This window comes from Pseudoliparis swirei, chromosome 9 (genome assembly GCF_029220125.1).
Source record: "Pseudoliparis swirei isolate HS2019 ecotype Mariana Trench chromosome 9, NWPU_hadal_v1, whole genome shotgun sequence".
NCBI classification, from domain to species: domain Eukaryota; kingdom Metazoa; phylum Chordata; class Actinopteri; order Perciformes; family Liparidae; genus Pseudoliparis; species Pseudoliparis swirei.
Genome location: NC_079396.1, coordinates 14,030,700 through 14,057,016, shown reverse-complemented (window position 1 = coordinate 14,057,016; position 26,317 = coordinate 14,030,700). Strand labels below are relative to the sequence as shown.

The window sequence follows — 26,317 nt, the reverse complement described above, 5'->3', positions numbered from 1 at the left end:
TAAAAAAGACAAGTTCCAAATCAAACCAAGTTGAAAGTTTAATAGCTGAAGGTTTTTGTTTCTAGGAACAAGACAAAGCCCTGTATGATGGCATGAACATCTACTGGAGGAGGTTTGATGCACATGAATTAAAGAACTGACCTATCTGACGATGAATTCAATGACCTTCAGCTGGAAGATTTCTAAATACTCAATCCAACATTAGTAGCAATAGAAACAACTGAACACAAGATAGTCATATAAAGATTTCTTTGCTTTTTATATCCATTTTCAGAGTAGTTTGAGATGACGAAAATAACAATAGTGCATGAACCCCCCCCCAAAAAAACCACGCCAAACCAATCTGAGTAGCACTTCACTCCCCCGTTCAGTGAGATCTAAGGCATTTCCGTGAAGTGAAATTTAGTCCTGGGAAAAAAACCGTGTGAATTACTCGGCAAGAAAGCCAGTTAACAAACGGGACACGCAACATAGAACCAGAACAATACAACAAAGTGGCTGGAAACATGGACAACAAACCTCTGGTGTCCATGTAACACAAAGGTGGGGGAGTGGAGTGGCCACACCTCACATAAAGCACACCTGCCAAATTCATCTGAACAACGACAGTTTGGTATGAAATAGTTCCCTTTTAATGCAGCAATTTGACTAAAAATTCACTAACCATAGATGAACGTGTCAGTCAGAAAAATAAACAAATCTCAACGTATGAATCAGAAAAGATAAAAGCCAGAATGCAAAGCCATATTGAGAGGTGATCCATTGTCATGTGAGGTGTGAGTTGGATATCCGTAGTATTGCATTTATAAGGATAATAAATTAATTGCATAGATCGTCAGACCGTGGGCGTGTTTTCCGAGCAGTGGACGGATGTGGACACAGTACCAGCTGTGAACGGCCATGAGGCCTATGAAGTTATTGTGTATTAGGTTATTGCCTGTGAACCTCAGACACAAACTGAATCTACATTTCTCTGGCAGGATGAGGTAAGTCAAGGTTTGAACAAATCATTTATCTCACGCTGTTCCCAACTGCTTGGGGCACAACTCTGGAGCAATGCATCTGAACCGAGCACACAGAATGAATCCATGACCAGGAGCCATGCTCACAAATCGCCAACATGTGTGACCCAGACTGAACTGAGTCGTCTGTAAAAAAAACAAAAAAACATTAAAGCCTCTTTGACGTCAACACTGAAACCAGAACTAGAGAACTAGGTAAACATACAAACAAATCACGATTTCAAAAACAGCTGCAAACATCTATTTCTCACTAATTGAGGCACACAACACACTATCAAAAATAAAAACAAAACATCTTTGAAAAATAGGATCAATTTTTAAAAGTTAAAACAGAATTTAAAAAACTAAAGAAACGTAATAAAACCTTTAAATACGAAATGTGAAAAAAACGGGGAAAACTGAAACAGACAAGTCGATGCAAACACAGCAAAATATGTATTAAAGCATCCGTGTACTGGCCATAATAAACCGGGATCATGTTTTCTGGAGATAGAGCCACGCTTTACCGGTTGATCTCAATGTCTATGTAATAAGAACTTCATACTCTTAACATCCAATTCTTGCTTCAGAAAATTCATTTTGGGATGCTGTGGAGATTCAGCTTCCCCTGTTGTGAATGAGGGAAAACCAGAAAATACAGCAACACATACATTGCTCTGCTCAGACAATTTGGTATAATATTTATATTTAAATAACTGAAGCATTACTACACGGATAAAATAAAATAAAAAGAAAGCCTAAATACATTTATATCTCTTATTTACAGGCAGCTCTGTGTGAGATGTGATCCCTGTTAATCAACTTTGGATTTCATCAAGTGGAGCAGCTCAATGTGAACAACTATTTAGAACTTTCTGATAATAATCTCTGGAATGCTTCAAATCTAGTTAGCTCTTTTAACAAAGTCTTCTCTTTACCATCTGTAAATGTTCTCTTCTGATTGTCTCAAGCTTTGTCGAGAATGTCGGAACTATAAATTATTTGATAGTCAAGTGCCAAAGAGAAGGTCGGTTCCATACCCGGTAAACTCGCTGCCACTTCGAGAGACACTAATCCGAGTGGCACTATATCCGTCTAAAATACGAGTCGTCATCTTTTTGAACGACGTCAGTTTTTTGTTTTTCTTTTAGCCTTTTGAGTCCTGTATTCAAATATTTGCACCAATCAGTCAAACTAGGACACATGAAGTTAGAAACCCACAAAAACTAAAAAAGTATGTACAAAAAGGCAGGTTCAAAGCCTGAAGGTATCAGACAAAAAGAATTAAGCAAAATCTTTTACAAAGAGCTGAAATAAAACATGACTCAAAATAAAACATGGTGTTGAAGTATTTTTTCCTGGTTTCATTCCATCTCTCCGGAATAGTATTAGATAACAATATGAATAATGTTTAAAACATACGTCTGTGTGACTTATTTCTCTTGACTGTTATCAAAATAGATGCTCCTTGTTCTGTTCTTCCACTGCTCATCGCCTGCCATCCTCCAGCCTGGGTTGTCGGAGGAACAGAGTTTACTTTAAAATATGAGTTTGTAGAAAATCTCTTTTTTGTTTGTCCTTTCTGTGTAACAGTCCGTGTTCTTCCCGGGTGTCTGGTGCCGTACGAGCGGTCGCTGCGCCGAGTTTCAGCACTTTGAGAGTCACCCCGGCTCCAGAGGAAGATCTAACACAGGTGACAGGGCCAGCCAATTAGAAACAAGCTACTCCTGCACCATCTCCTATTGCAGTCAGGTGACGAATGATGACGATGATGCATTTGTAGGAGCAGATATATGCACGTTAAGAAACACAAAACAAACAGGCAACAACCACAACGCACCTCTTCACTTGTGCTGGTAAGTGTAGGTTGTGTGTTCTGTGGGAGCCTCGAGGGCAACCGGTGGTTGGACGGCACTTTCCTGAGAGGGAAAGATTGAATCCGTGAGTGATTGCTTCCCGGAACATGTCAACTGTTCTAGTGAGAGGAAACAGAGATGTTACCTCAACTGAGATGTTGGCGGAAGGCACTTGGGTGTACTGAGGGATGTATGTCCCCTGCATAGATGCGTTTGCAGGCATGTACTGCAGGAGATGAGAAGTGCATTAGACAAGACAGCTACTGTACTTCAGCATCAACATAAAGATGCACTAGACCAGGGTCGGGAACCTATGGCTCGCGAGCCATATATGGCTCCCAGACAATTTTGAGTTTAAAAAAAAAAATTCTCCGCCCGCCACCCTGTAATTTTCTCTATCGCACCAGATTACAGCAGAAGTAATGTCAGGTCCTTTTCTTAAAGACGTCTTTGTTCTTTTATTAATCGTTGATCGTCTCTACACATCAGCATGTCATTCTGTCTCGACGTGTCGCGTTAACACTTCTCGGCTCCCTGTCTCGTGCGCCGCAGAGCTCCGATGCCGGCGTGTGCGCGCATCGGGGCGGAGCATCATGCAGCACCAGAAGTCGCATTAAAAGCAAGACATATTTAATTTATTATACGTTACAAATACTATATGGCTCTCAATGAAAAATATTTAGATATATTTGGCTTTTATGGCTCTCCCAGTCAAAAAGGTTCCTGACCCCTGCACTAGACAATATGCATATGTGAAATTACTAGGGCTGTCAGCGTTAACGCGTTAATCTATGCGATTAATTTGGCCGCGTTAACGCTATTTAACAATTAACGGTTTGACACTGTTTCGTTTTTAAAACAATCATTAAATAAGGAGCTCAGTTTAAACTTGGATGAATTCCTTCCTCCCCTCTGATACACAGAGGAACGGAGTGTCGGGTGACGCACACGAAACCTTCAACGTGATTGGTCAATCCGTTTGTCTGTCAACATTTCGGGGAAAAAAAACCAATGAACACTCAGCCCACCTCACAGGTGAGGCTCATTTAGCAGCCTGTCAGAGGAGAACCAGAGGACAGACAATGAGAGAGCTGAGATTGTTCTGGAAGATTGTTTGAATGTTTGTATAACACAAACGGTAATTTATTTTGTAAAATGTATAAAATGCCCCAGCCTGTGAATATATGAATGTCAGTCAGTTATCAAGGCCACTGGTTCTGCTGTTCAGTGGTAAAGATGAATCTCAATATACTTTTTACTAATCTGATGTTTCACTGAAGAAACAATTTATCATCTTAAATACCTCGCTGGCACTTTATATGAGCTCTTTGAAACACAGCTCTGTGTGAAGTTTTGTCTTTAAAAAAGGGAAACACTTTGTACCTTGTGTTGCTCGGGTCATTTTGACCGATTAAATATTTAACCTCCCCGATTCAATGTTCACCCTCCTGTTACCTTTATATTTACTAACATATTTTACCCTTGGGTCTAATTTGACGCCAGCAATTAAAACCTCCAGAAAATTATTAGAATTAATATTGTTTTCCAAGTTTAAATTTAACCCAAAGGTCAAACCAAGGCAACACGTGAATTTAATTTATTTTGTAAAATGTATAAAATGCCCCCAGCCTCCAGGGGGTTAACGTGACATATGTGAATGTCAGTCAGTTACCAAGGCCACTGGTTCTGCTGTTCAGTGGTAATGACAGGACCAATGGGGTCTCAATATACTTTTTTTTTTTTTACTAATCTGATGTTTCACTGAAGAAACAATTTATCATCCACGATATTAAATACCTCGCTGGCACTGTATATGTAGGAGCCTTTTTGAAAACACAGCTCTGTGTGAAGTTTTGTCTTTAAAAAGAATGAACTTTTAACTTTTAACTTTTAATCGCGATTAATCGCGATTAATCGCGATTAATTAATCGCGATTTCGAAATGTGCGATTAATTAGTTAATTTTTTTTAATCGATTGACAGCCCTAGAAATTACACCTGTCTTTATCAGGCTTAACTACAAAAATTATCTGCAACTGAAGAAGAACATCTCTCTCTCTCCTTCTCCCTCTTCCTCTTCCGCTCTTCCTCATCATTACCCAATCATGGACTGGTCAAATGGCCTTGTGCATCTTTAACTGCTCAACATCAATCAGAGATGAATGCTAAACGTTCTGCTTTCTACTGACGGTGCCACTGCTGCCCATGGAGAGGTGGCTGAGCTGCTGCGCCAGAGGCCCCATCATGGAGGTCGGTTGGATGGACATGGTGTGGTCCATTCCTGGCGTAAGCACTGCTCCCTGTGAAAAGATTGAAATAAATAAAGAATACTAAAACATACAGCAGTTGCCATTAGAACAAAATGACTGTTAGTCAGTCAGAAGGCTGCAGAATAGAAAGAGAAAAGCTCATCTCACACAAGAAGGAGGGCTGAGTGCCTCGAGTATGAAGCTACTCACTGTGGGCGGCATGATGTATGACTGATGATGTAACCAGGACGGGTTGTGTACCTGCATGATCAACAAAGACACACGTGTTTCAGAATATACACAAATAAATGAGCCATACATTTCTCTGTTTTATTCTTCAGATATAAAACATTTGGCAACTAATGTTTCTCAAGTTAAAAGGTGTGTGACAGCAGGCCTGGGCTTAATTAGACTCCAGTCCGTCACAGTTTAGCGTCTTAACTTTGAGGCTCTGAACTACCTGGTATGTGGACATAGGTGAATGCATGTATGGGGAGAGGGAGGTCGGGCCCATCATCCGGTTTGGGCCCATGCTGTAGGGAGAGGAGTAGAACCTACAGAAAGAGACGCAGGCTGTTAGTCCGCTGACCACAACATGATCACACTCCCTCTGGTGGTAGGACTGACCCATTCTGTAAGGCTGTGGTGGGGTCATAGGTCAGGGTCATTCCTCCCTGGAGAAAAGAGACAACTGACTATGTCATGATGAGGCTGATCACAAGCAATGTTGCATAATACAGCATTTTCAAAGAAGTCCATCGGACACAAATCAACTCACACTCTCTCCGTCTCTCGTCCAGGGCCGGCCGTTCTGCAGATATTTTCCTTGGCTCTGACGCTTTTTCTGGCCTCCATCAGCAAATTTACACAACAGGGGCTCTGGCGGCACTAGACAAGTAAGAAAATATTACTTAATAGGAAAATATTTAGTCAGTATTATGAATGTAAAACTCTTTGGACGACGCATCATCAAATATGATGCCATCTCAAAAACCTCACCTGGAACTCCAGGTGGAGTCTTGATATATTTTCCATTAAAATGTTGAATGATGGCTTCACACTTCTCGGTTGACTCCATCCTATAGGTAAATATCATAGTAAATGTATATTAAAAACAATCACTGCAGCATGTTGTGAGGTGTCATGCTTTGCGGTAATATTTCCAGAGGAGGATGTTCTACCTGCGCTGGCCACCAGAGGGCTCTCTCACCATGATTAATACTGACATTTGTGCAACGAGATATTTTCTTTAAAGCACATGAGGCCATCACGAACTGAATATGCACTCATCGAAGCGCATACCTGGCAAAGCCCACGCCTCGGCTGGTTCCGTTGGCGTCCCGCAGGACGCGGGTGGAAATGGCCTGGCTGAAGGGCTTCAGCATGGCCTCCAGCTCCTGCTCGTCCATGGACATTGGCAGATTGGAGATGTACAAGTTGGTGGGGTCCTGCTCCTTTCTTTAAAGACGCCTTTGTTCTTTTTATTAATCGTTGATCGTCCTCTACACATCAGCATGTCATTCTGTCTGTCGCGAAGAATACTTCTCGGCTCCCTGTCGAGCTCCGATGCCGGGCGCGTGCGCTGCATCAAGGTCCGGTTTGGACACTGTTTCCGCTTTAGACGCCAAGCGAAGGAAAGAACGCCTTTCTAACACACGCAAACCTTCAACGCGATTGGTCAATCCGCTTGTTCGTCAACAACATTTCGGGCAGTAAATCACAAAGGACCTCCCACCTCACAGGTGAGGGCTCATTTAGCAGCCTGTCAGTCGAGAACCAGAGGACACGGGCGCGAGTGGACAATGAGGCTCATTTCAGAGCTGAGATTAATTCTGGAATGTTTGATGTATAACACGCGGGTGTGTCAGTGAAATTTAATTTTATTTTGTAAAATGTATAAAGTGGTAAAGATGATGCGTGACCAATGTGGGGTCTCAATATAGTTTCTTTTTTTTTACTAATCTGATGTTTCACTGAAGAAACAATTCTATCATCCACGATATTAAATACCTCGCTGGCACCCTTTATATAGGAGCCTCTTTTGAAAACACAGCTCTGTCTTTAAAAGAAGGGAAACATCTTTAAATCTTTTGTGTTGCCTTTCAGTCATTTTGGACCCTCATTTTGACCCGATTCAATGTTTCACCCTCCTTGTTACCTTTTATATTTACTAACATATTTTACCCTTTAAATTAATTTGACGCCAGCAATTAAAACCTCCAGAAAATTATTAGAATTAATATTGTTTTCCAAGTTTAAGTGTGAGGCATCTTTATGTTTGTTTGTTAGATCACCGAAAGAACAATCTCGACAAATTAACCCAAAGGGCGGCAGGAGGGTGGATTCGGGTCAAAATGACCAAGGCAACACAAGGGTTAAACGGTGAATTTAATTTTATTTTGTAAAATGGCAAATGCCCCCAGCTTAACGTGGACATATGCACTTATATTAAATAATTTCGCTGGCAATTGTATATGTAGGAGCCTTTTTTAGAAAACACAGCTCTGTGTGAAGTTTATCGGTGATTAATCATGACACTAATCGCGATTTCGAAAATCGATTGACAGCCCCAGAAATTACACCTGTCTTTATCAGGCTTAACTACAAAAAATTATCTGCAACTGAAGAAGAACATCTCTCTCCATCATCATTACCCAATGTTGTGAGGTGTCATGCTTTGCGGTAATATTTCCAGAGGAGGATGTTCTACCTGCGCTGGCCACCAGAGGGCTCTCTCACCATGATTAATACTGACATTTGTGCAACGAGATATTTTCTTTAAAGCACATGAGGCCATCACGAACTGAATATGCACTCATCGAAGCGCATACCTGGCAAAGCCCACGCCTCGGCTGGTTCCGTTGGCGTCCCGCAGGACGCGGGTGGAAATGGCCTGGCTGAAGGGCTTCAGCATGGCCTCCAGCTCCTGCTCGTCCATGGACATTGGCAGATTGGAGATGTACAAGTTGGTGGGGTCCTGCTCCTGTTGCTGAAAGGTGAGAAGCCATCAGAGGATTAATGAGCGAGGATGTGGGGAAGAGAAAGCGCTTCGTTGTTTTCAATAAAAACTTTTTAAAAAATCTATTATGAATTCAAAAAGCCACCCAAAGATCCGGAGATACTCGAAAGTCGCCGGCAAAAGTACGAGAGGTTCATACAACCTTTTATGGAAGCGCGTACGGTGCCTGCTATTTAGAAGGGAGGCAGGTGCAGGACATTAGACAGTTAAACCTGTCTGAGAGAGGGAATCGGGCTTGAAGTAAAGAGTGGATTTTATTTTGGCGTGAGCTGCATGGATGAGGCAAAGGGGAACAGAGATAATGAGATAGTATTCTGGCTTGACTTCAACTGAATTTCTCTCTCATTCCGACTCTATTTTAGCCTCTTCCACTTTTATTCCTCCAACTTGCTCCTTTTGTTCTTTCCGCTCCCCTCTCATACTCCATCACCCATACGTTATTACCAAAAGGGAAGAAGACAGGCCCATTGTGTGAGACTAGCCTCTTAGGAGGATGAAAGCGCAGGATCCAGGTAAGGGGATATCAAAGCCTAATTACATTTTAAACCGCTCTCCATTCATGGATGATCTGAAATGATTATGTGGTCTAGCTCTGTGCAGAATCACGGCGAAGACAATTTGGAAAAAGAGCTTTGGAAATTATCTGTCAAACATCTAGCATTGTGCCATCATTGTGCCCACGCAAACATTATCATCCTTTTTCCAAGGTCATTGTAATAATAAGTCGCCTGCATTGAAGCAGTAATTGTCATGTGATATTCCCGACCTTGAATGCAGATACAGAGGCCGGCTCTGCTGGCTCGCATAAATTAGACAAATTACGCAGTTTTTTTTAACAATTTGAATTTAAAATTCTGAGTAACAAACCAAACATAAATTCTTAAAGTCCACACTTTCATTTTATGCTCTCAAACTATTTTGGAGGCGTCTTGTTTTCTTTTTTTTTGCCTCCTGTATAACAAATTTAATTTAACAGCAAGATAACCAATCGTTATCACCCTCTAACCATGATGCATATTCATTATCTCAGAGTGTAGATGTGATTAAAAACCTGTAAATGCAGTGTGAATTAATTTCCAACCATGAATAATGCATATCTAATCGCTGTGACCTGTGGTGAAGGTGATTTCTCCTTCACCTCCCTCCTCCTCCTCCTCCACAGACGTGAAGCTCGGACCCATGAGAGCGAGCTGAGGAGACCTGCTGCGGATTTTAACCGCAAATGAGTCAGAATGAGTCGGAGAGACATCTGATGCAAACACAATGAGTAAACCCGGGTATTCTGTGAGGAGCCAGGAGCCGTAATTGTGTCAGTGATCCAGATTACCCAGAGACCAGCTTTCCCAGGGTATTGGGGGTGTGCATGGCTTGTGAGTGTGTGTCATAACCCGGTAGGGGCAAGGCTGGTTAAGTGTGTGTGTGTGTAGGTGTGTGTGTGTGTGTGTGTGTGTGGGGACAGGGCGGTTGGCTGGGCACAGGCCCCGCTGACTGGGGAGCTGCTCAGACACTGAGTCAGATGCCACCAGGGAGAACAGAGAGGGCCTTTGTACAGGGAGCTCAGAGAGGAGACTCTGGGACACACTCCCTCTACACCGCCACCACCATCAAACACAACACACACACGTGTACACACATGTACCTGCATGCTTTTTATGCACTCTTGTTTGTGCACACATATTCGACAATGCATTAATACCCAGATACACCGATTCAAACACCCAGACACCGCCGAGCTGACACGCATGCACACACAAGCTGAGGCCTAACTGGCTTATATTCCTGAACCAATGGCTCAAATAACAACATGGACACTTGGGGAGAGAGCAGGAAAAAGAAGAAGCTTGCCACAGCTTTAAAAAAAGAAATGTATAAGAAGCAGATCAGGCACAGGAACAACCTTTCGGCGGCAGGGTTAATAATTCAACATTTAATTTGTAATTAATAATTCATCATTCAACGTTTTGCTGAGTCACTGTTAAAATGCCTGAAAGCTTCTTTTTCTCTCTCCATGAGCCGAGAATTGAACACCGCGTCATCAGAAATTAAACCCAGAATATTGACATCTCGGGTGGGTTCTTACCTTGGCCATCTGAGCCTGCACGCCACCCGCCTTCAGCGCCGTCACCGCCTTCTGAGCTGAGGACGGACTGTCAAAGTCAACAAAGCCATAGCCTGCAGGGACGGAGACATACAGCATGACACGGGCTACACGGTGGGACCATGAGATGTAGACATTTGATCTCATTAAGCTCTCAAAGAAGTCGTGTTTTAATCTGAAGAGACAGCCAGTCGGGTTTGGCACGTGCTTCTCCATGAAAGAAAGATGTAGAGGTAAACAACACTGCCTGTATGTAATATCACACAATACATACCTGTTGGGTAGGTAACGTGGGACGCTTAACACACAGTACACACACTGGCCAACCCAATGCAAACAGCTTCATCAAGAAGAACTGAGCAGCAATGTGCTATCACTAAAATCTGGAACTTTCTACGCATTCAAACTACAGCAGAGAGGAGACACGGTTGCAGGGCAGTGAAGACGTCATCAAGTGACAAGAAGGTGCTCGTGGATACATCGTGCGGTGAGCTTATAAAGCTTTGTGAGCCTTGAAAAAGGGTCTTTTTGTCATCTCTGTATGAAGTGATCTTTTAACTTCGACTCGACAGCTCCTTGGACGCCTCACCTTTGCACTTGTTGGTGGTCTTGTCCAGGATGGCCTTGGTGGACACAATTTTCCCATACCTGAAAAACAGCGCGGTTTAAACTTGAGGATCGTCTTTTCCCGCACGATGCGCTGAAAATAGCGACTTGTTTACATTCAATATTAGCATTGTGACATTGCTGAGGCCATGTGGTTTCTCTCTGAGCTGAACACACCTTTGTGGATTGTGCTCCACGATGACTGAATTATAATTCACATGATGGATTCAGTGCAATGACACTGAATTCAATTACACCATCTGATAATAAATGATGTGTAGGGAAATCTTTAGAGGGGTGGGGTATCAATTTAATAAGAGCTGCTGCACAGCACTAAGAAAGAAAGAGGAAGATGAACAACTAAAAGAAGGAAGACAATAGAGAAATACATGAGGGTCTATTCTCATTAAACCTTTAAGTCCCATGTTTCTAAGTCATAATACCCGAGTCAGCGTGAGCACGTTCATTTTGTCTGACATTTTTACTTCACGCTATTGCCATTTCAAAGTAGTGTCAGAAAACTACAGAATTTTGAGAATTAGCATATTTCATTCTAGACAACAGAGGTGGCTGTAATCCGTTTTGACAAAGATCGATTGCTCTTTAACTGATGTTAAAAGATGCTCTATTTACAATGACTGTGGTGGTTTACACCATGATGCAATTATAAATACTGTAAAGAAAGATGCCGTTTTTTAGATGAAATTTTGAGTCTTTATTTATCTGCCATGACATCAACATTTTCATAATTCCCGTCATGCTGGAAGCATCTGGGCATTTTTGCTCACTTTGGCCGACATCTTGGTGAAAGTTGCTAAGTGCTAGCATTAGGGATGGGTATCGTTTGGGTTTTTTCCGATACCGGTGCTAAACCGATACTTTTAAAACGATACCAAGATTCAAGATTCAAGATTCAAGATGTTTTATTTGTCACATACACACACAGGGTGTGCAGTGAAATGAAAGTGGCAATGCTCAGCAGGAATGTGCAAGGGCAACAAGTACACACTATTTACAAATAAAAAACAACACAATATTTACAGTAAGTGTGTGTGTGTGTGTGTGTGTGTGTGTGTGTGTGTGTGTGTGTGTGCCTAAGAGGGGCAGTTGTGTGGGTCTATGTGGGGGTCCTGGTGAGGTCGGAGTTCACAATCCTGATGGCCTGAGGAAAGAAACTCCGTCTCAGTCTCTCTGTTCTTGCAGCGTGACTACGGAGGCGCCTGCCTGACCGCAGCAGCTGAAACAGTCTGTTGTTGGGGTGGTGAGGATCCTTCATGATCCTGCCGGCTCTGGTTCTGCACCTCCTGGTGTACAAGTCCTGCAGGGTGGGAGTGTAGTTCCAATAGTGCGCTCAGCCGAACGCACTACTCTCTGCAGAGCCTTCCTGTCCTGAGCGGAGCAGTTGCCAAACCAGGCTGTGATGCTTCCTGTCAGGACGCTCTCTACAGCTCCAGAGTAGAAGGACTGAAGGATCCTCTGGGAAACTTTAAATTTCCTCAGCTGCCTGAGGTGGTAGAGGCGCTGCCTTGCCTTTCTCACCAGAGTGTCTGTGTTTGTTGACCATGTCAGATCCTCGGTGCCTAAACGGTGCCTGAACCGATACTTTTTTTTAATTAACACACAATGAGGACATTAAAAACATCTTTGGCCATATTCCCTGTAGAAGCCGTTATCATGGAGCACCGACACACAACGGATATCAGACTGTTAACATACACAACACATGTTCTCCATTATATGATGTGATATGTATTGTCATGTGCAGACTTTATAGGGTTAACCTGTCACTGTTTTGATGGGCAAAGAGAACAACCAATCAGAGGTACTGAACATGACATGTGACAAATAAAGTTTTGCTTCTGACAGCCAGTGTTGCCAGGTCCGCGGTTTTCCCGCGGAATTGGGCTACTTTTAAAGTGTTGCCGTGGTTGAATTTTTGTCCGCTGGTTCGGGTAGACCTATTTTGCATGCAAATTACATGAATATCTTTAAATAAAAATCCATATTTTAAATGAAATAATTTATTTATACCCAAATCCTACCAAACTGACTCCAGATCAGCACGTACACACATGGACATGGGACACGCCCACATACACACACTTTAAAAGCAGTGTATATGGTTTGGCACGGGCATATTTTGAGTTCTGATATTGGGCTGGTTTTTGGGTTGGTTTTGATTGGCCATTGGGCTGGTTTTGTCACACAGACCTGGCAACCCTGTACTTCTGTACATGTTATGTTTTCGTTCTTTATTTTTAACAGATTTGCAAAAATTAGCAAAAAACAGTTTTCACTTTGTCATTATGGGTTGTTGTGTGTAGAATGTTGAGGAACATTATGAATTTAATCCATTTTGGAATAAGGCTGTAACATAACAAAATGTGGAAAAAGTGAAGCGCTGTGAATACTTTCCGGATGCACTGTATGTGTGTATATATATATATATATATATATGTATACATATGTGTGTATATATATATAAATATATATATGTGTGTATGTATACCTATATGTGTGTATATATATATATATGTGTGTATATATATATGTGTATACATATATGTGTGTGTATATATATATATGCATATATATACTGTATTTAATTCGTTTTTTATTCATTTCATTTGTTTTATATTATTTATTTATTTTCATTTTAGAATTAAGCCATTCTGTGAATCGGCCAAACCTCCCTTCCCAGGGGGGGGTGTGAGGGATTCTTATGGCAGAGACACACGAGGTGAATCAAACCGAACCCCCCCCACACCTGCAGAAGGTGTAGGCGATTCTACACCCGGGAAAGTTTAGGAAATTTGCCTACAAACCCCCCCCATGTGGCGGTAATGGCCGACACTCAGGGGAGGGCAGGCAAATCCCTAGAACTTTCGCCAACTGCCTACGGGACTCACAGATCCGCCCCACTCCTTCCGAAGAAGGAGCAGTGCCGCCTGCTAGAAATCACTCGTATTACATAGTCTGGTTCGCTGCTCCGTGACGTCACAGGTGACTTCAAAGCACAGAACCAGTTAGAACTGGTGGGTTGAGTGACGTCACAATGCTCGCTTCAAAGACGTCTCTATGGTAGTTCCGATGCGATATATCTTTGGCCACAAGTCTTTGGGGGCGCTGTTTCCCCCCTGGACACGAGGCAAAGAGACCCGTATGTTCCCCTTTGAGTGAGAGACGACCAGTGTTGCCAGGTCCGCGGTTCTCCCGCGGAATTGGGCTACTTTTGAAGTGTTGCCGCGGGTTGAATTTTTTGTCCACTGGTTCGGGTAGACCTATTCTGCATGCAAATTACATGAATATCTTTAAATAAAAATCCATATTTTAAATGAAATAATTTATTTATACCCAAATCCTACCAAACTGACTCCAGATCAGCACGTACACACATGGACATGGGACACGCCCACATACACACACTTTAAAAGCAGTGTATATGGTTTGGCACGGGCATATTTTGAGTTCTGATAGGGCTGGTTTTTGGGTTGGTTTTGATTGGCCATTGGGCTGGTTTTGTCACACAGACCTGGCAACCCTGGAGACGACCGCAGCAACCCTGGAGACCAGTGTTGCCAGGTCCGCGGTTTTCCCGCGGAATTGGGCTACTTTTGAAGTGTTGCCGCGGGTTGAATTTTTTGTCCGCTGGTTCGGGTAGACCTATTTTGCATGCAAATTACATGAATATCTTTAAATAAAAATCCATATTTAAAATGAAATAATGTATTTATACCCAAATCCTACCAAACTGACTCCAGATCAGCACGTACGCGCCGACACATCCGCTCGCAGTGGGTCACTTTCCTATCTCAGGGGGGCATCATGAAGGAGTTACGGGCATATTTTGAGTTCTGATATTGGGCTGGTTTTTGGGCTGGTTTTATTGGCCATTAGGCTGGTTTTGGGCTGGTTTTGATTGGCCATTGGGCTTGTTTTGTCACACAGACCTGGCAACCCTGCTGACAGCGAGAGTTACACTGAAACAAAGTGACGCCCCACGGTCTTTATTCCTCCGTCATTATATTCCCGGTGACACCGGGTATACAGCCGGGATCGCTGGACATCAACACATCTTCTAGCAGACTGTCACGCTCGTAGCTAGCGCTAGCTACGAGCTAGCTTAAGCATGGTTATAATGGCTAATTTATTATTTCTTGGGCTACTTTTATGAATGCAAGACTTGCAAACAACGATACGGTACTAATCTGAGTTAAGGCTGCTCGTCATAATCGGTCTCCACGTGTTCAGGGGGACCGGTGACGGCCTCCCCGTCGGCCCAGCCTGACGCTGGTGTGCTCCACAGGGCTCACTAGTCACACACGGCGCAGCCTCCGCTGTCAAAGTTAAATATGAGAGGCTCGTAACCTGCTGACAGGGCGGAGTCACCAGAGAAGTTCACAACAATAGTTTTTTTCAATTTCAATCGGCTCAGGCACCGGAAAGAAGCACCGAAATGTGCGTTGCGTTTCGGTCCGGGTAATACCGGTTGTATTGGAACCGGTACCACATTGGCACCGGGTTTCGGTACCCAACCCTAGGTAGCATATGTGACATGTCTTACTGGACAGTGGCTGTAGCCCCACTATCAGGACAATTGCCTACACAGACAGTTGGGGAAGTTCCCTATGTGCAAAGTATAGTATATTTACATGCACGGTTTCACGCAAAACAGATTTCCTAAAAACGATAATAATAATAAAAAATAATAATACTACAACCGACCAAAAAACAGCTGACTGGCCACTAATTATAAGTGCAATGTCTAGTGGGTTTTTGCACAGTGGAAAGAACTATAGTCTTATTTATTCCTGCTTTTACAAAGATAATGTGCAATACGGATCGTAAAGTGACTATATGGTAAAAATAAATGTCTCTGCTGCATTTTCTGATTAATTCACAATGCAGTATCAATGCAAAATCTATCTAGCTGGCCCGCTATAGACCCTGCATATGCATAGCATAGTGGCTGGCTCAGGCAAATGCTTGTGTGCGGCAGAGTGTCAATCGGTTTCCATCTCTCCAGGCATGTGCATGCAGTGTAATCTGATATGCCTCTCCTTGGCCGTCCTGTCCAATGCTGGCTCCCAGCCACACTCTCATTCTACTAACCAGCTTCTCGCTGGGCAGCGGTACACTGCACCACTGCCTCATGTCATACAGGCTACAAGAGTCACTCTCAAACAATTCTCTATTAGGATTATGTGATGACCGGCTAGTTTAATCCAAATTGGAAATACATTGTTTCTTTTAAAAAGGTAATTTAGGATTACTTTCCCTGAAGAAAAAAAAAGATGTATATCTTTATTTCTCTAGCAAGGTGGCCATACATCACCTGTGAAAATTATTACGTTTGTTACATTTACCAATTATAAGTTATTGATTTGGACACTAAAACAACAAATACACTATGTTGGCAAATATCAAAGTATTGAATACACAGATTTTACTTCAATGCTGTATATCCGATATTATTGCAGAACAATGCAAGAGCAAAAAAGTAATTGGTTTGATCCTAAAAGACTCCATCAGAAATCCCATACTGTAGCTTACTCCCTCTTTTTGCTTGATTATGTTAATTAATGTAACCATATTTAAACTTATTGCCTTTAATAGCGACTGATTTCCAGTTCATGTTCATTGTTGTGTATCTATACCCTTCATAAAAACACTTAAACATTTTCCTTATTATGTTTAACTGGACATTCAAAGCATCACAGTCAGACATTGTTTTATATTCTAATAATTTATCCTTTACACATTGTCTGCTAACTGAATCCTCCCGGTGTTGGTTCACTACCTCTATAGCATCACCATTTCATGGTGCATTTCTGATTCTAAGCTATAAGAAGCCACCAGATGCCACTAGATAAAAACCCTTTCTTACTATAATTCCATATGCAACATTACTGTGGGCACGCGGCAATTCCGCCACTCTATGCCTTCACATTATGACTAACATTTAAGCTGTGCGCTTTACTTGGTGCACTCCCCTGCTTACACAGTTCGAGATACCCGTTGACTGAATAGCGCTCAGAGGTCTGGCACTACGTGATGCAGAGCAAAAAGAGGGGCTGGAAACTCAGCCATGTGTGAGAGAACACAGCGTAGTCCAGCCCGATGGCCATCCATGGTCAACCACCAGAAATGGACCAGGGCAAGAACCAGAGCGGCAGCAAAGCACCCAGAGAGACAACTACAGCGGCCAGAGATGGAAGACCAACCCCCATCCCGTCCTCTCATCCCTCGCTCCCAACGCAGTACACTTCAGAGCGTGCATACAACAACGGTGGGGGAGGGGAGCTTTGGGAGGGTGGTGTCCTGAGACTATGCACACATTTACTGTGCACACTTGAGTTAACCAAGTCAGATTCCCGACTTGTCTTCCGACTGTTATACATAGTCCTCTACAACCATGCCCCCTATTAACTATCGTTGGATACGGTATCTTTTAGTTTAACTGATGATTACATTGGCCTTAATGTGTTCTGCTATAAGGCACATTTCATGCAGTGATTTTATCTGCTCTGTAAAAACAGAAATATGAGATGTACCCCCACAGAACACCACCAAACACATAAACCCTGAACTCCATTCATCCCCCCCTTCATGCCATTGCCCTTGTTTGTCTTTCCCTTTCCCCTGGGCTCGCTGTTTCCTGTAGGGTTGGGCAGCCTCATGCGAGCCATATCTTCCAGACAGCTGTAAAATAGCAGGCCCCTCCCTCCCTCTCTCCCTTATTCAAGCTCTCTTGTTTTCCCTCCTTTTCTCTCAGTCCTCTCTTCTGGTCCTCATCACCAGGCTGCAGAATTAAATTAAGTGAACCCAGACAATTCATCTCAGCCCTACTCGTTTTGAAGTCGTCTACTGAAGGCCTAACAAACATATCAGATGCATCAGATGATGCTCTTGTTTGATGTCTGACTACATGCGGTCCACAACAGAGTTTTCAAAGGCTCACACTCACTGATGAGTAACATAGTGTATTATTTATAGTGCAGAATATAACTTTGAATAAGTATAGCATAGAGTCAGTCATCACATGTTTGATGATAAGTCAAGACATTAGCACGGGGGAGCAAAAACTCATATAGGTCAAAAGTCTGAAAAAAGAGCAAGAGGAGCCATACAGAAAGAATTAACACGAGAGACACTAAACATTCTGTACCTAGTCTGTGCTTAGCGGGGTCAAAGTGAAAGGTCTCAGTTTGCTGCCAAAATGATTGTTTGTGTTTCCACTAAAAGATGGGCCTTAAAAAACATGGATAAAAATGTGGCCCTCTTCTTCGATCCAGAAATAACTGCTATGGTGTGCTTTAGCATTACCGTATTTTTTGCACTATAGGGCGCACTTAAAAGCCTTTAATTTTCTCAAAAAACGACAGTGCGCCTTATAATCCGAAGCGCCGTATATATGGATTAATTCTGGTTTTGCTTACTGACCTCTAAGCGATTTTGTGTGGTACAAGGCGCTCACGGCGCTAAGTCAAAATGTTTTAGTACGACTTTGGTAAACTACAAAGCCGCACCGCTTGCAGCATTACGGCTACCGTAGCCAGGAGCGTCGCGGAGTAATACATACTGTAGCGACCCTGGGTCAGGAACGCTACGAGACGTAGATGGCTTATAGGGTGTTTATTCAAGGAACATAGAACAAGCTACTGTTGGCCGTAGCCTACGCCAAAAGCGACAACAAACCGCCGTGAAACCTCAAAACCAGCTTCACGTCTGCTCCGGGTCATAGCTCCGCTCGAACCCGGAACACAACAACACACACACAACAACATCACTGCTGTCCAATCACAGACCCGCCTCACAGCTACCAGCTCGTGAGACGTTCACTTACATCCGGACATAACATTTCAATCAGTCCGTTACAATACTGTGCTTCACCATAATATTACAGTGTGTATAAGGATCCCAAAATACAACTGAATAAGGTTGGTAGTTATTGTGAACGCGTTTAATAAAGTTTGATCGACTGACTTATCTGACTGGTTTTTTTCCGCTTAATGCGCCTTATAGTCCGGTGCGCTTTATATATGAAAAAAGATCGAAAATAGACCATTCAATGACAGTGCGCCTTATAATCTAGTGCGCCCTATAGTGCAAAAAATACGGTACTATGCATTTCAATAGTAAGGAAGTCATGTAAGTATCTGTTGTCATGCATTCAGACAGCCAGCCATCGCCTGTCAGTCCATGAATCCATCGCTCTGTTCTATCTAAATCTACCCGGCAACTCCAAACTGCTACATTTGCACAGTGAGATGTATCGAGTGTATGTGGAAAGTTTAGAGCAATTGTTTTTGGGGTAACTTACGGCTGACAGAGTTTGACCAGATCCTGGTCTGTGGTTCCTGGGTGGAGGCCACGGATGTACAGGTTGGTTTTGCTCAGCTGCTCTCCCCCACTGCTGCTGCCATTGCTAAAGGAGGTGTTGGTGGAGTTGCTACTGTTGTTGTTGTTGTTGTTGTTGGGGCTTGGAGGAGCCATCTGATGGCTGGAGGGGGACACATACGTCTGCTGCAGAATGAACAGAGGGCAGAAGGAAGAGAATGGTTAGATGTGTGCTGGTGCTTTGGGATAGTACAGCCACAAACAAAGCAAATACTTCTTTAGATGCATGCAATTAAATGTACATACTACTGATGCAACAGCTAATTGGACAAGAAGAACAGCTTTGGTAATGGTCTACTAACTGGCTTGCTCAAACTACTAATTAACCCCAACTTTAGAAACAATAGCAGACTGAGGGAAAATACAAAAAAATGGATGTGAAGGAAAATATACCAACATTTTTAATATGCACAGAACATATACAAGTGAATTAATACAAACATGGATATTATATAATTCATAAATCCAAAGAGAAATATGAGAAAGAACAATGAGATCACAAAATGTACTGTGGCAGAATGTGCAAAGCAAATGCACATATTCATATTAAAAGGTCATTACAGAGTGCGTGATGTGTCGACTGTCGACATTGTACTACAGGCAGAATGTGGCCTGGTTTAGCAGAGATGGGAGTCATAAGATATCACCAGCTACAAGGTTATTCAGATACTTCAAACCTTTATTGTTAGAATGAATCAAACCCCTCTACAAGCAGCCAGAAACAATTTAGTCCCCAGCCCCTGCTGGGACAGGAGATAAATAAATAGTGGCCCTACAAGTCAATGTTCGAAGATTTATTATCTTAAAAGACTATCCGTTATTAACTAATTCCTTAAGACAACTATACACCCAAAGCATATAACTGGTTGGAATTAAAGTGGCTGAGCTCCACACTGCTGCAAGAGACACTTTTATGGCAGAAATCTTTCATTTTGAGGAATTATTTGAAACGTAACCATCAAAATGGTTGACAGGGAGATCTGTGGATCATCAACAGTTACCACAACCTTGTCTAAGAAATTGTGTATGCAAATAATCTTTGTTGAGTGCTTTGAGCTCCAAAACTAATTCCATTCACCAGTGCCCAGGTTGGTGGCAAACATCTCAAAGCCATGACTATCTGTATGGCTTACCAGTAAATGTTTGGTCTGGATAAACTGATTTATTAAGGGAAGATGCTTTAACGGTCATATATCTTTGTCACTATCTCTCAGACGAATACATATATCAACAATGTAAGTGAATATGCCCTGATTTATGCACTTCGACCTAAATGTCACATCTGCCATTTCATGACCTTGCAGTTCAGCGCCAGTGTCCACTGCTCAAGGATATGTGACCATGAAAGAAGCAGCTCCACTCACATCAATGCATGCATGCAATGAGCAGGTTTTTGGCTGTGCCACAATATGTTTATCAGCATAAATGTACCCACATACAAGACAGTGATGAGAAACCTTAAATGTGTGTGCAGATGTGCTCAGACATTATTTTATCCAACTGCTATCAATGATTGTCTTTTGAAAAATCGATCTATAATAGTATGGGTAATACAATAAATCAGATAGGTATGAAGTATAATGTCAGCTTTGGGGTTCCTACCACTGCTAGAAGAGGATGAACTGTTTGATTAGTTCGGGTCACCGGGCGACCCCAGGGAACAATAGGATGGTTTGTTGGACACCACAAGGTCAGCTCTGGACCACCAGCTTATTAACAAAGAGGGAGTTGTCAAAAGACTCAAGCCAATTATGACCTCTATTTATCTGCAGTGGGTCTGTTCCTACCAACTACAAGTTCAATTCCAGAAACACAAAACTATGAGGGAACATCACGTTTCACAAAACTGAAACTACAGCGTTGAATGTTAAAAGTGAAGAAAAAAACAAATAACACGCCCAAAATTGCACCACGAAAACACGATGAAGCCGCGTTAAAATGAGATGTTAACGCTCGTTAGTTACGTAATGTGTCATACAATACAAACAAGTTGTTCCCGAGCTGTGAGGGACTTGTGTGGGAGCGACAGCACAGCTAACATTTAGCTAGCTAGCTGTCTAACGTTAGCTGACGCTTTTCAAAACTTCATTCAATATAAAATAAAACGTTATGCCTGTTTAATTTTAGAATTGAGAGGAAAATAGTTACTTGAATCAAACAAGATGTTTTAAAATCATGTTTCCAGGTTTATGAAAGTTTTAAACATTACTGTGTTTCTAAAAACAACAGAGGTCATTTCATCGTGTTCACTCTGCTTAGAACCGCTGAATATCAAACATAACGTTAGATCTATGTCTGCTTTACAGGAGGACATATTAATAAAAGATGCTTCCTAAGCATGTATGATGATGTATGCATGAAACAAGAATATAAAATACCCGAGTTAGTACACAGCCATTTTAACCTGGCGGCCAAACCCTCAATACTGGAGGAATGTGTACTCCAATTGCTCTTCTATCGTATAAGTTGTAAACCTGCGTAATATTGCAACATATTTGCAGACACAAGTAGCTACACAAATGATTATTTGGCCAGCTTTATTGTATGCACGCTACCCAGCTGCCTCAAGTTTTCCAAACTGTTTAGGAATCGACCTTCAGAACTTACTTTGTCTTTATAGTCAAGCTGAGTGACTCACAGAGCCCATTCATCTCGGTCCTCCTCTCTAATCTGTCTCTTCTAAAGCATCAATCGTACACTGTTTGTTTTTCCAAAATCACAGCCTCTTCCTGTGCTTTCCCTTGCCTTCACTGTAGGCGGCCCGCACAGACTATCAGGAGGGATGCACCTGCAGAGGCCTGGGGAGATAGGATCTGACAGGAGACCGAGTCCTGGCCCAAGCCTGACTAGTGGCGCCTGTCTAATTAGGATCTGAGCTTGTTAGCGGAAAACACTAATCCCTCTCATGTGCTCTCAAGTCAGAAGGTAGTGTCTCATTAAGACTGCTCTACTAGGCTCCGTCTGAGAAAAAGATGGCAGAGAGACAGATCCACACCTACTTCCCGTCTGCTCCAGCACCAGCTCCAGGTGTTTTGACACCAATGTCAGATAATGCCAAACACAGGCAAATATGCATTCAGAACAACATCAACAAAAAGTAAGAAAGGGAAGCTTGGAAAATATGACAAGAATTGTGAATGATCAGTTGTTTTAGCTTGTACGGTTTCATATGTGCTCGGTTCGTCTGTGTCCTAAACCTAACCTCCTGACATGTTCCTGATTCCTGCCTATTTGTTACTACTTTAGTCCACAACTGCCCACATAATCGTGTTGTACTGTTCCCTACATGAATCAGTTTAATTTCTGAGCATTCTTTACGTTCCCCTGACATACACACACATTTTTCTTCTGTCCTTGTGGACAGGGGTAGTAGGGGACACAGTCCAAGCTGTCATTGTTAAATTGAATTACATTCCTGAAGGCATCACAGCTCTGTGGAAACGGATAAATAAAGGAAATCTTCCTGTGTACATCATACAACATACACACATTTACAACTGACATGATATATGGGTAATAAAAACCAAAAGGCATTTATTTTTACTGTGTATAATAACAATTTAATCCTAGCCTGCCAATGAAAACATGCATGCTCAGTTGCTTTCAGGCGCTACTGCTACTTTCTGAACATAGAAGCTGGACATATATACAGTCCTCACACTCAAATTACTATCACAGAATATGCAGTTATAGTTGGAGTAAGGCAAATCGCCTCTATGTATTCTAATTTTATAGTTGTGGAAGAAGCATAACTACAGTAAATGGCCAATAGGGTGATGCAGAGAAAGGCAGTGTGCTGAAGACTGATGAGATCATTACAGTTGGAGGGAGCAGAGGTGAAGCCTGCAGGGAGTACAGGTGACTCCAGGACTTTCTTATCCCAGAGAGAACAATGAGGAGACTTGATGTATGCATTTCATTCTGTAGCAATAGCAGAGATATGAGTCCGATTGTTTGATGCTTACATGCTACATCATTCTGGCAACACAAAGCTTTTGTGAAACACAGAAGTATTTTTGGTCAATATAACAAATATTTTACATTTATTTATTTCATTCATCTGTATCTCAATAGAAGCATATAATTGCCTACAATACCATGGTAAATATAATTATTTCCCTGAAAAAAAAGAGTCATACTTCATTATTTGAATAAGTTTCTAAATCAAATTAGCATTTTCTTCATCATTATAAACATAATGGTAGTTTATACAATACAGTGGCATTTTAATAATGCACAAGTGAGCTGTCAAATTCATAACCTCTATTCATTATTTATGTTATGTAATAAGTATGTTTACAAATCTTGAATTAAAGTGAAATATCTGAAATGTGGAGTCCTACCTGCTTGGCTAAAGAAACTTTAAAAGGCACCGTGGAAAAGATCATAGTGGAACAGAACCAAATCTCTCTATATCATATATTTGCAGCTGCAAAAAAAGAAAAAACAGTGCAAGGTGGGAAGAACCAAAGGAGAAAATTGATGAAAATCCTTGGCGTCTTGTGGCTAAAAGGTGAGACTTCTCCTTGTGCTCCTTCTTCCGACTCAGTCCAGTTTAATATTTTTATAAACACCAGAAAAGTGAGCAGATGGTTAAAATAATCTGTTTTCAACAGGTATTATGTACCCTGAAGAGAGCAGAGAGAAAGGACAAGGGATTCATCAGTGAGGAGGAATGTTCAGACTCTCTTCTCCATGTGAACTAAACCACGGACAGACAAGAAATTAAGGAGGAGGAAGAAAAAAAGGACAGGGGGAGTTAATCGAAAGCAGAGGAAAGGGGGGTAAATCTCTTAATCCCTTTCTTTTCTCCGCCCTTTTTCCCACATTGTAAAAGACATTGGCCAGGGGTTACCGTTTGACGTTGGATTTACACGTCTTCCCATTCTGTGACATTGACTATCTAACAATGCCAAATGTGCTAGAGAAAAAAGTGTCTTCTTTCGAGGAAAATGTTTGAGTTAGCAGATCCCCAGAAATGAGCACATTGTCTGAGTCCAGGATTCCAGGAATTCCAAGTCATTAAAATGAGCTATCTGAATTCCTGCCAGCCACAAGGCAGGGAAGGGAATCACACGGCGAAGGAGGGAGGTATTCTATTTCAGCTTTGATCAATCCGTATTTAAGAAATATAGAGACTCATGCATCAACTTCACTTAGACACATTTTGGCCATGAATCCAAATAGTTTAAAAAAAAACAGCACTCAAAATGCTTCAAATACTATGGACCCGATTAACTACTTTACACTGTTGCTTAAAACAATGCTGTGTAATACTGTATTGCCATATGTCTCAGAATTTAAAAATAATCTATATTGTCTGCACAGAAAAGGAGGTTGAACAATGTCAATGAATTATTCATATGAAAAGACAAGCTAATCAATATTAGACCGTACATATTGTTCCAGCTCGGTTGTCGTTGATTTATAACTAATCTGCACATCCCATTCAAACATAAATATATATTCCATCTTTATTAGCAATATTACATTCTGTAACTTTCATCTTTTCCCCAGTGCCATGCAACAACCCTCCCAGTCATCGTTATAGGGCTGAAGGGGTGGGGCATATCGGTACGCGTAAAAAAAAAAAGGGGAAAAAAACTTTGCTAACTTGTAGTTAATTCAATGAAACATCACCGAAACAACGCAGTTGATTCAATCCCCTCGAATGCACAGTAAAGTCGAATAAAATGAGCTTTTACTATCTTGTTCGCAGCCTGACGGACATCCCCATAAACTGCTCTCGACCTGCGGGCTGCGAAGAGGAAGGGAACAGCGACCGTGTCGGAGGATAGACAAAAAACCTCAAAGCAAACTGTTGTAGTAATCTACAGGCCACAATGTAACGGGCACCGTGTTAGTTTGTAACAATGTGGCAACTACGGCGGGAAAAGCCGACAGCGAAGGCTGCAACGGCGAGTAAAAGAGTTTAAACGTCGCCTGTGATCCACTTTCAAGGACACTGCAGCTTACACAGCGGAGACGCGTTCAAGGGACGGACTCGAGCAACAGCGCATCGAGGAATCTGTCGCCGGTGCGGCAACGCGGAGGGTAGAAGCGGGATATTTCGTTACCTTCTTGGTGTTCTTGCCGGTGTAGCCGCTGTACGGGTTGAATCCTGTCCTTGGCGGTACAGAGAGCAGCATTTTCACACGGCGCTGTCTGTGTCCGGAGGAGCGGGGAGCCGAGGCAGTCAGCTGACGTCAGCCAGGGAGATCCAGCCAGGAACAGCGGCGGTGATTGGAGTCGCTCTGAACTCCGCTGTGCTCAAGTGTGATATCTCACTTCATCCCGGGCTGTCATGTCCACAAGCCCACTCTTCAACCAGTAATGGATAATAAAGAGATAAATACCAAGATATTTTTTGGCTAGAAATATAAAAGTGCTCATCGGCTGCTTTATAGATCGGGATGGTGTGAATAAATACAGAAAAGCAGATGTTTCTTCCAGTCAGGCAATGGAAATTGGGATTTTGAGAGTTTGTACAAAATCAGGCATGTTGCCCCTATCGGTCGATGTGTTTAGCAGCTGGTTTCAGAGTCAAGTGAAATTCAGGTCAAGAGGCAATACAGCACCAGAAGTGAAAAGGAAACCGACGTGACTCACTGCGATTCGACGTCCTCATGTGACTCATTTGGTTTCCTAGTTCCTTTCATTTATTTGTTTTTAGAAGTAAGAACCTGTCTCCAAGCTGTAGTAAAAATGCAAGTTTCCTGAAGAGCTAAAATCTAGATTTGTTCCCCCAAAATCTAAATGTAGAAGGTAGCATAGTGTTAATTTATTTTAAACTATCTTAATGATGTGTACATTAACTATTAATTGTATTGTTTTCCATTGAGTTTGATTTAATCCACCATACACAACAATGGTCGGGTATCAGTCAATGTCTTATTTTGCAGTTTTTTGATAATTAAAATTCAAAGTTTAATTATTTTGTGGTGTGTGAGCTTGATGTTGCTCTTCCATGCATACACAAGTTTAACTTGTTTTGCCTATCTGGGTTACACTTTAAATTAATTAAAGGTTCAGTGTTTGTTGGCATCTAGTGATGAGGTTGCAGATTACAACCAACTGAAAGTTCGCCAA

The 26,317-nt window shown here is 42.1% G+C and overlaps 1 protein-coding gene across 1 annotated transcript; it reads right to left on the bottom strand.

Moving 5' to 3' along the window:
* Positions 1–25: 25 nt before the first annotated feature.
* On the bottom strand, positions 26–26,114 carry rbms2b (RNA binding motif, single stranded interacting protein 2b). Its single transcript, XM_056422398.1, has 14 exons — positions 25,306–26,114; positions 19,152–19,354; positions 10,812–10,870; positions 10,205–10,296; positions 7,937–8,094; positions 6,105–6,184; positions 5,884–5,993; positions 5,733–5,779; positions 5,566–5,659; positions 5,316–5,366; positions 5,046–5,156; positions 3,003–3,083; positions 2,842–2,920; positions 26–2,685 (listed from the first exon to the last, which is right to left on the bottom strand). The coding sequence occupies exons 1-13, from the start codon at positions 25,375–25,377 to the stop codon at positions 2,846–2,848; spliced, it is 1,233 nt and encodes a 410-aa protein (XP_056278373.1). The 5' UTR covers positions 25,378–26,114; the 3' UTR covers positions 26–2,685; positions 2,842–2,845.
* Positions 26,115–26,317: the final 203 nt, after the last annotated feature.